The 14083-nt window shown below is 40.0% G+C and overlaps 1 protein-coding gene across 1 annotated transcript in view; it reads right to left on the bottom strand.

Moving 5' to 3' along the window:
* Positions 1 to 14083, bottom strand: part of TENM2 (teneurin transmembrane protein 2) — a 1153031-nt gene that overhangs the window by 62173 nt on the left and 1076775 nt on the right. Inside the window, 3 exon segments of the mRNA XM_039247655.1 lie at positions 1440 to 1460; positions 10584 to 10833; positions 11259 to 11402. Of these exon segments, the coding sequence (XP_039103586.1) occupies positions 1440 to 1460; positions 10584 to 10833; positions 11259 to 11402 (415 nt within the window).

Below are 14083 nucleotides of genomic sequence, written 5' to 3'. Positions count from 1 at the left end.
CTCCCTCTGGCTATTAAGGCTTTAGAGAATATCCACATATACAAGACAAATTAGGGAAGAAAGGGAAAACTTCATGCTATTTTTTAATTAGATGCTGTACTTTTTGTTAATGAATAGTAACTGGCTAGGATCATGAGCAGAAGAATCAGGGCACTGCACATCTTTGCCTATCTGTGAGCAAGATAATTAATTATGGACTTTCTTAGGAGGCTGATTCAAAGAGGCTTTTCAAAAATTCTGGTAGAACAGAAGACGATTGAGGGTGAGGTCAGTTCTTGCTGGGGTCTTATTCTTCCCCATGGCCTTATACTCACTCCAACCAAGATTCTTACAGAGAATCTCCGGTAGATGGACAGCCATACTTCCACATCTGTGGTCATGGTGAAGGTCAAATGAGGAATGTGAGCTTGAACAGGGGTGTCCTTTCAGGGCACTGTTGCTTTATTTTTGCTTGGCCCAGTTGGGGTGTCTATAGGCAGCCAGTTTGGGAATACCAGAGGAGAAGGAGGAGGCAGAGGACTCATATGCATAGCTTTTCCATTGAAGTTGATGATAGTATACAATTTGACTTCATTCTTTGTCTAATTCTCACCCAACATCAAGAAGAAGCCCCTTCCATGTTTCATTTCAAGAAGTGAGAAGAAACCTTCCCCTGAGTACTGAAATACATTGTTTTGTTTTTATCTCTTCTTCCAAATAAAAAGAAGGTCACTTTTCTTCCATTTCAGTGCGAACTTGGGGCAACCTGGAGTTTTCCTAACTTTGTAATGGGAAGCTCCCCAGAGCCATATGTACAAATATGTGTGTTGTACATTCCATATGTGAATTTCACCAGTATGGTTTTAAATGATAACCTGGAGCACTTGAATGACAAAGTCTATTTAGACAAAAAGTACTTGGTCTACACCCTTCATACTACTTAAAAGTGATTTAACTCCATGAAAATTCCCAATGCATCTGACTGTTGGATTCATTCTGACCAGCAGATTGGCAATTAACTTGTTTTTTTTCAAATGACCATATATCCAGGGGAAAAAATCATTAATGAGTTGAAAATGAGTTTTTGACCCGTTTCCAGTTCATTAAAGCTTTTGTGAACCCAGTCCAGCATTTACAAAAGCCAGAAGTTTGCCTCAACTGTTTAGCCCAATTATGGACCGCACTGAGCAGTCAGGATAAAAGTTCGCTGAGGGTTCATTATCTTGCACTTGCATCTCCCGGAAATTCTAATTACTGTCAGCTTATTTGGTTGCTTTTTGACTGCATTTCATAATTGCTAAAGCTTATCATATCCACAACACACAATTAGCACATAAAAAAGTTACTATATTTGGTACATAAAAATACACAACATTACACAAGAAGCACAAAACAAAAAGCAAACACAAGGAAGCAAACGAACCATATCAAATTATACGGGAAAGAGTTCTTCGTCTTACCTATGTTTAAACTCTTTATTTCTTTATAGAAAGAAAACAGAAGGAAAAAGAACAAACAGTTAGCTGAAGAATTGATGATAAAGCAAACATAACATTTTCATTTATTATATAAAGGGACCCAAAAAAAGGCAGTCATCTTTTTTTCCCTTCTAGCTGACAGCTCCTGGCTCAATTACTAGGGGAGCACCCCTGATTTTGGACTCTTCCTGGCCATTGAAAAATCTACAGAAGAATGCTTGAATTCTCTGACCAGCAATGTGGCTGTCACATGACACGGTGGCAACAGGTAAAAGAGGTCTTCTGGCTAATGAAAGATGGCAAATAGGTTCTCTCTTAAGTGCCAATACTGATTGATTAATGATGGCTGCCAGGAGCATGAAGTAGAAGGATCCTGAAGCCAAAGGCCGATCAGCTCTAAGGAGTGCTGGGACTCATTCATTATGTCTGTGCTGGGTGTGGGAGGGAACCTGGTGCCACCTATGCCATCTGTATATTTTTGGTGCATTACCGGGTATAGTCAGTACCACTGAAGACAGCCTCTTCACAGATCCATCTACAGTTTGGCAAACATTCTGTTGAACCCAGAGAGTCTCAACCACTTCCTATCCCTGTTCTATGACACCATCCCTCTCCCTAACTCAATTTGCATGTGTGGGGCCCCTTGATTGTATTCTTTCCTACAGATAACACCCATACATGAAATTCATGGGCATTAATATCCTTTCATAACTGGAGCCAAAGACTCTATTTACCATATATTTTTTTGAAAAGTGGTAAAAGTGTTGTTTTTTTACATCTTAATGTATATTTTTATTTTTGAGAGAAAGTGTGTGAGCAGGAGAGAAGCGGGGCGGGGGGAGGTACAGAGGATTTGAAACATTTTTTAAGAACAAAAATACATGTCAATTTCAACAGGAAAGAGGCTAGAAGTTAATACCATTAGGGCAAAGAGAAGAGATGTTAAGGCCTCAAGTAAAGAGAATTGCTTCTCATTCCTGAGACTTCTAGGCCAAAGTGGAAGGAGTCTCTAACCCCTCTTTCCCTTCTGGCTGATGGAGGAGGCTTCAGGGGAGGGACAAAGAGAGCTTAATGCCCTGATTTCTGCTTAGGTGCAGCCTGGGTCTCTGCCAGGGACCATGATTAGTGGTGGGTTTGCATAGGGATTACATTTTTATATTTTATTCCAATGTGTTAGTTTTCGTTAAAAAAAAAGTTAATTAAATGATGTTGATAACTCCTGAGCTCTGACTGACATAGTGCAATTTAAGATTCATTCTGCAAAGCCTGGTGTGTCAGGGTGGCAGCCGGGAATTCTCGCGTCTATTTTATATTGCTTAATGAAAGTGAAATGTTATCTGCCACCAGTGGTAGTCATATTTGGCTCTTAATTATTGCAATATCAATTCCAGTTTTTTAGTCAAGATTTTGTGAAAAGACTGGATGGGATTTGGGTCTGCAGACCTGACCTACTTCTTTCCTAAGAACATCTGCTTTAAGTTGATTAATAGAGTATCTATGCTGGGGAAAGGAGAAGGGCAGGAGTGGGGGACCAAGTCATTGAGGGTACAGTCCAAATGGTCACATGCATATGAGCTTTGGAAATCAACTGAGTCACTGCTATTCCAGTCCAAGTCCATTGGCAGCGTGGGTGCTTAGTAGCCAACAATCCAAAATAACAGCATTGAGTCAATCTATGTAGATTAGCACAGGTGCCTTATGTAGAAAGGACAGGCTAAGGCTTTTTGTCCATGCCTCAATAATGCAAAGCCTTTAGGCACAACCTTCAAGGGCAAAGTGGTGTTTTGGATTCAAGAACTGAGATGGTTTAGCTCATCAACATTTGAGACCGTTTTTTAGTCAAGACTAAAAAACTCTTCTGACTCCGTTTGTGCCACAGAATAGGGTGGTATTGGAGTGGCCACAGTTTTTTGTTGTTATTGTTTGACTTCTAATGAAAGAGAAGTTAGCTGGGATAAATTTAGTTTAGTTTTAGGGGGACATGCTTATGTGGCTCATATGTGGGCCTTTCACTATCTAATTAGATTACTGCTAGAGATTCTGGTATAGGAATGGTTTTCAGGAAAGCTCCTGCCCTAATTTTTAGACTCACTTAGCATTATTACTGGAAGTGTAATGCCCAGTGTCACCAAATGGGTGTGGTGTGGCTTGCTCCGAGTGGGGCCTTTGCTCATTCCATTGATGTTATGGCTTCCACAACTGGCGAGACATAGAACCAAGGACAGATTCCAACAAAAGGGAGGACACTGGTGTGTGTCTCCTTTAACTCAAGCAGTGTGTCCTGAGACCCTGATGTGGACCAGACACTATTCAGGCATCAAGGGGCAAAGATGCCAAAGGTGTCTGCTCTATAGAAGCTCACACACTAGCACCCTAAAGACTTACACAGAATATTTCACTATTAACCAGGACATCAATGACAGGCTGGTTAATGAGTGTCAACTCAAAGACTATTTCAGGGTATTCACTGTTCAAGGAAACCTGAAATGCACAGAAATACTATCAAAGAAGCTTGATAAAGATTTTACCGAAATTTACAACTCTAACAATGTTCCTGACATCACCAGTAATCAATTGTAAACATGAAACAAGATTTACTAACTTATCAGTAATGTGAAACAAATTTTGACTATAGCTATGCTGGAGGAAAGACTGAATATTGCTCTATTCTTTTTATAGGTAATGACATTACAAAATCATTGTCATATTAAAAGACAATAAAAAACTTTGCAGCCAAAAAGTGTAGGAAAACAAGTATCATGGAAGTGTAATAGTAATTAATAAAACATTTTAGATAATTCATCTGGATTTTGTGATTTTTGCACTAATTATCAGCTTTTCAAAATGTGAAATTTCTGTTGATTTCTCTTCTCATCCTAAATAATATTATGTTTCATTCTAAATTATGTAAGATTTAGGCCCCATGAAACCTGGACCTGACTTTGGTAAAAGAACTTTGAAAATAGTGCCAAGAACTGCCCCAAATTTTATGGGGGTATTGTTGTTATTGCTATTCTGGGTAGGGGTGCTATGTTATATTTTGTTTCCTGACCTTGGTGTTTAAAGCCTGACCACACAGGGAAAGCATTTCCTCTGTAACTAGAACTATATATTCCTCCCTATCATTCTATGCCTGTATCAAGCAGGGTCTTTTCTTGTTGTAATTCTCAGGCAAAGCTTATGTTTGGAGAAGCTTTCTTCTAACTTTTGCTGCCCTTGCCTTCCTTCTTAGGCTCCCATTCTCTTGTGACTCTTCACTCTCCAGCACTGATACATGTGGACTGGACAATTCCCTTCCCTGAAGATCTTTCCTGATAAAGCTGTTGCTGTTGATCCACTTCAGTAGCACCATCAGAATCTCAGCATGGGAGGGATACCTCCCAAGGTTCATACCTCAAGATCATAAAAGCCGTTTGTGAAAGACCACCATTAATATCAACCTCAAGGGGAAAATTGAGAGCTTTCCTCCTAAGGTCAGGAACACAACAAGGATGTCCACTTTCACCACTGTTATTCAACATGGTGTTGAAAGTCCTAGCATCAGCAATCAGACAACACAAAGAAAGAAAAGGCATCAAAATCAACAAGGAAGAAATCAAATTCTCACTCTTTGTAGACAACATGATACTTTATGTGGAAAACCCAAGAGATTCCACCAGAAAACTGTTAGAACTGATCCATGAATTCAGCAAAGTTACAGGATATAAAAATAAATGTACAGAAATAGGTTGCATTTCTATACACCAATAATGAAGCAGCAGAAATGGAATCGATACCATTTACAATTGTACCAAAATGCATAAAATTCCTAGGAATAGACCTAACCAAAGAGGTAAAAAATCTATACACTGAGCAGTATAGAAAGCTTATGAAAGAAATTGAAGAAGACACAAAAAAAAAATGGAAAAACATTCCATGCTCATTGATTGAAAGAACAAATATTGCTAAAATGTCGATACTACCCAAAGCAATCTACATATTCAATACAATCCCTATCAAAACACAGCATTCTTCACAGAGGTAGAACAAACAATCCTAAAATTTGTATGGAACTACAAAAGACCCCGAATAGCCAAATCAATCCTGAAAAAGAAAACCAAAGCTTGAGGCATCACATTTCTGGATTTCAAGCTGTATTACAAAGCTAGTAAGAGGTAAAACTAAGAGGTAACTGACAGATTGGCAGAAGATATTTGCAAATAACATCAGATAAAGCGTTAGTGTCCAAAATCTATAAAGAAGTTATCTAACTCAACACACAAAAAAACAAAAAATCTAGTGAAAAATGGGCAAAAGACATGAATAGACACTTTTCTAAAGAGGAGATCCAGATGGCTAACAGACACATGAAAAAATGCTCAACATCATCTATTTGTCAGGGAAATACAAATCAAAACCACAATGAGATACCACCTCATACCTGTCAGAATGGCTAAAATTAACAACTCAGGCAACAACAGATGTTGGTGAGAATGCAACACTTTTGCACTGATGGTGGGACTGCAAACTGGTGCACCCATTTTGGAAAACAGTATGGAGGATTCTCAAAAAATTAAAAATAGAACTACCCTATGACCCAGTAATTGTATTAGATATTATCCAAAGGATACAGGAATGCTGTTTCAAAGGGGCAGATGCACCCCAATGTTTATAGCAGCACTATCAACTATAGCCAAAGTATGGAAAGAATCCAAATGTCCATCAACTGGATGAATGTATAAAGAAAATGTGGTGTGTGTGTGTGTGTGTGTGTGTATGTGGAATATTAGTTGGCAATAAAATATCACACACAATGGAATATCACTTGGCAATAAAAAAGAATGAGCCCTTGCCGTGTGCAACAACATGGATGGAACTAGAATGTATTATGCTAAGCAAAATTAGTCAGAGAAAGATAAATATCATACAACTTCATTCATATGTAAAATTTAAGATACAAATTTATGATACAAAACAAATGAACAGAAGGGAAGGGAACCAAACAAATGAACAGAAGGGAAGAGAAGCAAAAACAATATATAAATGGGAGGACAAACCATCAGACTCTTAAATACAGAGAACAAAATGAGGGTTGTTGAAGGGGTTCTGGGTGGGGGATGGGCTAAATGGACAAGGAGCATTAAGGAGGACACTTGTTGGGATGAGCAGTGGGTATCATATCTAAGTGATGAATCACTAAATTCTATTCCTGAAATCATTTTTACACTACATGTTAACTAAGTTGGATATAAATTAAAAAATTAATTAAAAAAAGAATCTCGGCATGGGGAAAGGTTTTAATTGGGGGAAAAACATATTTCATATCATAATATATTTTATATTTGGAAAATAAAAAGTTTTCTAGAATTTCAAACATTATGGGAAGTATGAGATTCTTAGATTGAGCATAAGAAGCCAAGTTAAGAAAAGGCAGAGACACTGTTCCATACCTTATAATTTATTGCCTTATACTGGGATCCAATTCTAAAGATATTCTCAATAGAGGAGGAAGATTTTTCTATGACAGAAATTCACACTCTAAGGTGTCAGTGACTGACAAATTTACTCTCTAAGGCTTGGGTTTTCCAAGGATTACCTGGAGGTAGGTATAAGAAGGGGAATAGGCCACTAAAGGTGGGGTATCAGGCTTTTTGGGGGAGTGCATGTTGAAAATATCTTGAATGCTGGTAGAACCGCAGCACACAAATGATAACCATTTTACCTAAGAAGAAGGCTCTTTCTAACATTAGAAGTTTTTCAAGTGTGCAGAACTCTGCCCCTGTGTGTTTTGGATAGGCAAAGGAAGGAGGAAGAGAGAAGGAATAATGGGAGCATTTATATAAAATTCTGATTCAGAGGCTCCGTTCTGGGGTGGGTAAGTGAGATACGGATGGGCATTGAATCCTGAAACTAAATCATTCAGCTGCCAACTCACAATGGAGAAAAGACATAAGCAAGACAAGTCTCTTTACCCTCCTCCCTCCCTCTGCTGGTTACTGTTTTGAAGAGAGGGGATTGACAGCCCTTTGTTTTCAGTTATGTAGTGGGAAGAAAAGAAAAATCAAACCAGTGTTCTTGTAAAAGCTTAACTTCTAATCGTCTCTGGATACCTGGCTGATGAAAGCAAGAACAAGTCCAAAGGCAGTTAAAAAGGAAAAAGAAACCGCACAGCTATTGAGGAAAATTGGTAGTTACACTCTCTCCAGCTGTTCTTAATGTCACCATGTGGGTGTGGTGTGGCTTGCTCTGAGTGGGCCCTTAGCTGTTATCATTAATGTTGTGACCTCTATGAATTGAGAGACCTGGAATTAAGGAGAAATTCCAAGAAAAGGAGGACAATGGGCTGTGTCTCCTTTAACTCAGGCAATGTGTCTTGAGCCCCCAGTGTGGAAAAGGCACTACTCTAGGCATCGGGGGAAAGATGCCAAAGGTGTCTGTGCTATGGAAGTTCAAACACTAAGACCCTAAAAGACTTACATGGAAATAACTGAAAAACAAGGCTGTAAATGGGGGTCAAATTTTGTGGAAAATTAGAGTTAAATGACCCAGAGGAGGGTGAGAATTATTTCTGCTAGAGAAGTAAGGCTTCATGGAAGAGGGGGCCTTCAAAATGAGCTGATGAGGCTGATTAGACAAACTATTTTGAATAGAGCAAGTAGCATGAGTCCAGGTTTGGAGGTTGGAATGTAGCGGGCAAGTGCTGATTTAGCTCTGAGCGCCTAGCTCCATGACAAAGAAGTAAGGGCCAGACATGGAAGGTTGATTACAAATTTCAGATTTAAAAATGCAACCCTCATGGAAAAGCAGAATGCTACTTTCACCCCCTTCCCTGCCTCCTGCCATGGCTCCCTGCTCCCCACAGGACTCCTGAGAAGAGGACTCTCCTAGGATAAAAAGGGAAATGAACATCTTGGGAAGGGGACCTAGTTGGGGAGCTCTAGGGAATGTGGTTTGTCTGCTTGGCAATTTGACAGCTTGAGGATTAGCTAGCCTTTTCCATTTGTCTCTTTCCTCCTCTCATTGTTTATCTTTTGGTTATTATGTTCTCCTAGTCCACCCCCAAGGTCTCCCCTTCTTTATTTCCCTGATGAACACTCAACCTGAATGGTCTCTACTTGTCTAGGTACCAATCTGTCACCCTCAAATGGGTGCTCTTTGAGCCTTGTGTTTCATCCCTTTCTAGACCTTTAGAGCACAGAAGATGCTTGGCTCACATCATGCTCAGTAAATGCCTGATGGATCCTGAAGCTGTGACCTTCTTGGAGTGAAGCTGGGTGCTCTCTCTCTCTCTCTCTCTTAATCCCATCCAGTGCTTGGCACAGTCTCAGATCCTAGGAATAGTCAGCAGTACTTCTGACAGTCTGATCACTGGGAAGGGGGCCACTCTCAGAAGGGGCCACTAAAATGCAAGTGCAACCAGTGGCTTCTTCTAAGTCCTTCACATGGTAGCTGAGGCTACATTAGAAGGCATCACCACCTCCTCGGTTGCTCTGGTCAAGATCCTCGTCATAATCCTTGATTTTTCTTTTTTTCTGTTTCTTACACCTGATCCATGAACAGTTCCCATCACATTTACTTTGAAAATATATCCCAGTTGGAACACTCCCTTGTCACCCCTGCTACCCCTTCAGTCTATATCACCATCACCCAGATCCTGGTCAGCTGTTACAGCTTCCCTATGGACTTCTTTGCCTCCACTCTTGCACCCTTACAGTCCATTCATCCACACAATGCGCAGAATAATATTTTCAAAAGGCAAATAAGATCATGTCAACTCTACTGTACTTCCTACTTCAACCGCTAACATCTGTCCATTAAGTGTATAATTTACACTTGTCAACAGGTCCATAAGATGCTGAAGTATTGATCCCCTAATGACCTCTCTGACCCTGAAACACTTCCTCCTGATCTCACCACCCTGCAACCATATTGGAATTCTATCAGTCCCTTAAATAAGCCAGATTATTTGCTGATATTAGGGCTTTTGCACAACTTCTCTCTGCCTGGGATACTTTCCCCCAGATCTTCACAAGGCTGACCTCATCATTCAGACCCCATCTCAGATGTCACTTAGTAGGAAATGTTTCCCTAACTGTCTTATGTATCTTCCTTATCCTTCCTACCCCTCAACATAGTCCCTAATTTTTACCCTGTTAGGTTTTCCTTAAAGCATTCTTATTATTTTTTAAATTTGTCTACATGATTTGGTGTGAGGTCCCTATAAGATCACAAACACAACAGGTAGGACTTTGCTTGTTCCCACCCTCTCCCTCATCTCCCAACAGATAGTCCTTGGCACATGGTGTACATTCAACAAGTATTTTGTCCCTTATTTATAGATTTCATTTCTCCCTCTACTTACATATCCCTCTCTAGGTTTGAGGGCCTGGAGTCAACTTTGCTGGTGAAGAGTGTATCAGACCTTTTGCCCAGCATAGAGTAATCTGGACTTCAGATTTAGTAGCAAGCAATGACCAGGAGGAATCTACTAGGTGTGGCCAGAAGTTAACTAGCAAGGACTATGCAGTAATTCTAACTCATATCCTGGTGAATGTGCAAAGATCCAGAGAATTTATAGAAAGGAGGTATATAGAGGCACTCAATATAAACATTGGAATTAGTAAATGAACATTAGCAGTTCTCAGACTCTCATATACATCACCATCTTCTATAGAGCTTGTCAAAGATAAAAAATGCCTTGGCTCTTCTCTAGATTTACTGAATCAGTGCTTCTGGGGTGGACTCCAGGAGCCTGTATTTTTAAGTAGTGTCACTCTAGAAACCACTGAAACAGATGAACAGCTTGAAGTAGTGGCTCTTTCATTGTTTGATATGTATCAGATTCTTATGTGGAGGTTTTACAAAATACAGCTATGCCGGTCCCACACCAAGCACCATGACATAAAGCTTTCACCCTTGTTTATATGTCAGGTGTTAACAATTGTATCCAATATGTGTGGTGTTTTATAGATTCAAAAAGAATCTCCCCAATCCATACTTGATTCTGGGCCTAGATTTTGAAGCACAGCCCATTTTATGGAATGTATATTCTCTGGAGAACCTCCAATGCAGCCATCATTTGCCCAGTGAAGCTTTGTAGCAATGGGAAAAACAGAGCAAAGGAAGGTTTTCTGTGTGGCCACTTACCGTAACTCTAAAATGCTTGTCACATTTCTAGAGGGAAAGATGCGCCGGATGTAATTGAAGTCTCCAACGAAGAGGCTCCCATCAATTCCAACGGCCAGAGCTACTGGGGCCAGTAGCTTGTTGCCTTCAGCAAGGCCATTGCAGCTGGGACAGGAAATGCTTCGTCGGCGGCCGTTGCCCATGATGCTGGTGATGATGGCAGGCTGCTGGGTCAGGAACTGGTTCTCTCCGGTGCCCTTGTGTAGGATTCCTGGGGAGCAGAAAATGGGGATAGTTACTGCAATCTTCTGGGGAGGATACTTCTATTGGCTTACTGAGGGTGAGGGACAGTGGCAGAGAGAAGAGAAATAGGAAACTTTGATCTTTGGGGAACTTGCCTATTTCCTTACAATGCTGAGAGAGCTGTGATGGGGTGGCTAAACCCCAAGGCTATGATATCACTTCTAGGGGTAACTGAAGAAGAATTGTGAGGTACTAAGGCATATGGTCTGAGGAAAACAGCCCAACAGTTTTTGACATTTAAAAGGAGAAGGTGGGAAAACCTATGAGTGTTTTGGACATTTGATGAAAAATGCTAAGGGAAGAGGAGGGGCCACCACTTAAATGTCAAGGCTACAGAAAAGTTTCCAGAGGAGAGATCAGGATGTATTTGGGAAAGTAAATGTGCCCACATACCACTTTTAACATTGAGAATGTGATGTTTATCCAGGGACCAGCCACCGAGGTTGGAAGGGTCTAGCTCAAATCCTTGAAGGAGGGCTGTCCTTTTCTCCCACAGGATTAGACTGGGGCAGGTCTCATATTCAAACCCAACAGACACTGAAAGATAAAAGTGGGTGGGGCAGAGTGGAGAAAAGAGAGAGTTTACTTGATTAATCCAGAGCTTTCCAGCTGGAATGAGAAACACATATTCATGGTAATACAGATTCCTTTCCAAAAACTCACTCAAGGAGGCGGGTTGATTGCTTTTCTCCTTGTGATTCCACACAATATTAAATTCAGATTTCAAGCTGAACTCAACCTTGAAACTTTACACAGTAGTACTCTGTGGGGATAGAAATACTTTTCCAATGAACAGCTGGCTTTCAAAAAATGACCCTAGTGATGTGGAAGGAGGAGAAGAATCATTTAAAAACGAAATACAACTCTCCTTTATAGACGGACAGGAGAGGAGACTGTTTCTTTCAGCCTGATGTTCACAGAATGCATTTATCATATTCTGTGTTATTTATTTTTGCTCACTAGGAGGCAGGCCTATGGAAGCATAGTAGCTCATTTATAAGGAGATTTTGTAGGCAACAGCTTGTATAAGTTAAAGCTCTTTGTACGATCACTCAGGATTCCAGAGAGTGCCAGGCAAGGCAGGCATGGGGACAAAGCCTGCCAATTATGTGACAATTCAGTGGGGAACAGAATCCAAAGACTGTAAAAATCCTACATTTGCCACATGGACAAATGAGAGAGGGAGGCGAGAGATGAAGGACTTCAGTTCTAACTCTGCTCCAGCTCACGCTTCCTCATGGCTGTTTTCCCCGTGTGTAAAACAGAGCAAGAGAAGCCTCAATTTCTCAGAGAGATGTAGTAGGGATGAATGAGACAAATGCCAAGATGCCATACATTTTTAATTGCAACATTGCTTTAGAAATATGAGGCATTGTTATTACTGCTATTCCTACCACATTAAATTCTTAACTATGTGTGTCACCTTTGGGGATTCTCCACAGCTTCTTTTAAATCTTGAGATATAGGAGCATCAGTATGAATGGGAGATACGTTTTATTAAAAAAAATCCACATATATTTCTTAACTTGTCCTCTGAAAATCCAAGAAACAACAACCAAACCAGTAGCAAAGAGAATTGCTAGTGCCTGGCTTGTGGCCTTGAAATATTATTTCTCATTAAAAGGAAATCAAGCAGGGCTCCTTGAAGAAATGGCTGGAGCAGGAAATGAACAAGATGAGACTAGCCCATTTTATCATGCCAGATAGCAAGAAAGAAATCAAAATCTACTAGGGTTATGTCAAAAGAATCTGGGAGTCAGCTTGAAGAGTGTCCCACTGACCAAACATGGGACAATTTGACCCTTAGTAAAGATAATAGCTTCAATGGATTGAAACATATTAGACATGTTTTATTCTATGAGTTCATAATGGTATTAGAAAATTAATTTTCCACTGTTAGAGGATGTTAGACAACCAATTTATTATTTTGAAAATAGTAAATAAAGGCAATCAAGTATTTATCTCTTCTTTCTCATTTGAACTCTACCTCCTATAACCAAGTAGTTAATGAGAGAATATTTCTATGTAAAAGTATTCTACCTAATAAATAGAAAAGCAATGGCAAAATTAAAATATGACTTTGCAATTCCTAGTGACCGAATGGATCTAGGTAATGAGCATCAGAGGCCTCTGAAATCACAAAAGGATAAACAAAATGACATTAGGTGCCTCCTTATGGGAGACAACAGTACTACCTATCTAGTTGTCCTGCTGGGGGAAAAAAAACAGAGAATAAAATACCTAGGAACAAATTTAATCAAGGAGGTGAAAGACCTATATGTTGAAAACTATAAAACACTGATGAAAGAAATTGAAGAGACAAATAAATGGAAATGTATTCTGTGTTCATGGATTAGAATAATTAATATTAAAATGTCCACACTATCCAAAGCAGTCTACATATTCAATGCATTCCAATGGCACAGAATAGAAACACAAAAGTAGAACAAATAATCCTAAAATGTATATCAAACTGCAAAAGACCCGAAGTGGCCAAAGCAAACTTGAGAAAGAACAAAGTTAGAGGCATTACACTCCCTGATTTCAAACTATATTACAAAGCTATAGTAATCAAAACAGTATGGTATGGGCATAAAAACAGATACCGGTCGGGCTTCCAATCTGTGGTCTGTTCCTGTGACCTGTGCTCTGGTGAAGCTTTTCTGTAATGTGATGCAATTCCATCCTGGACTTGTAACTGAGCATCGTTCATAGTTTTTTTTCTGACATTAACAGATATTGTGCTCTACTTCGGAGGTATGTGGTTTCTGTATCCTAAATGGACCCTGAGTGAGACATAACCTGCAGAGTTGTGCCTTTATCAACCCCAGTTGTACTGATAGAAACTGGCTACCTCAAGAAACAAGCCAAAGTACACATGGTGGAGAGTCCCAAATGCCACTACGAGTAGGGAAATAAGATAACCAAAGTCTCAACAAGAGAGACCAAGAGACACCATTCAAAGAAGACTTCCTGAATGGATAGGCCCTGGACAATCAAAGGGCCTTCTTTAATATAGCAGTACTTGCAGGTACAGGGTACATAACAAGCTTTTAAAACTAACAAGTGACAGGGATGGACCTTGAGGGTGTTATGCTGAGCGAAATAAGTCAGGCAGAGAAGGACAAATATCATATGTTTGCACGTATAGGAGGATTAGGAGGAACTTGACGGAGGACCGTGGGGGAGAAGAAGGGGGGAAATGGTGGGGGAAAGGG

This window comes from Hyaena hyaena, unplaced genomic scaffold (assembly GCF_003009895.1).
Source record: "Hyaena hyaena isolate Hyena2069 unplaced genomic scaffold, ASM300989v1 scaffold_300, whole genome shotgun sequence".
Taxonomy (NCBI): domain Eukaryota; kingdom Metazoa; phylum Chordata; class Mammalia; order Carnivora; family Hyaenidae; genus Hyaena; species Hyaena hyaena.
Note: the sequence above shows the minus strand (reverse complement) of the source record. Positions and strands in the feature narration are given on the sequence as shown.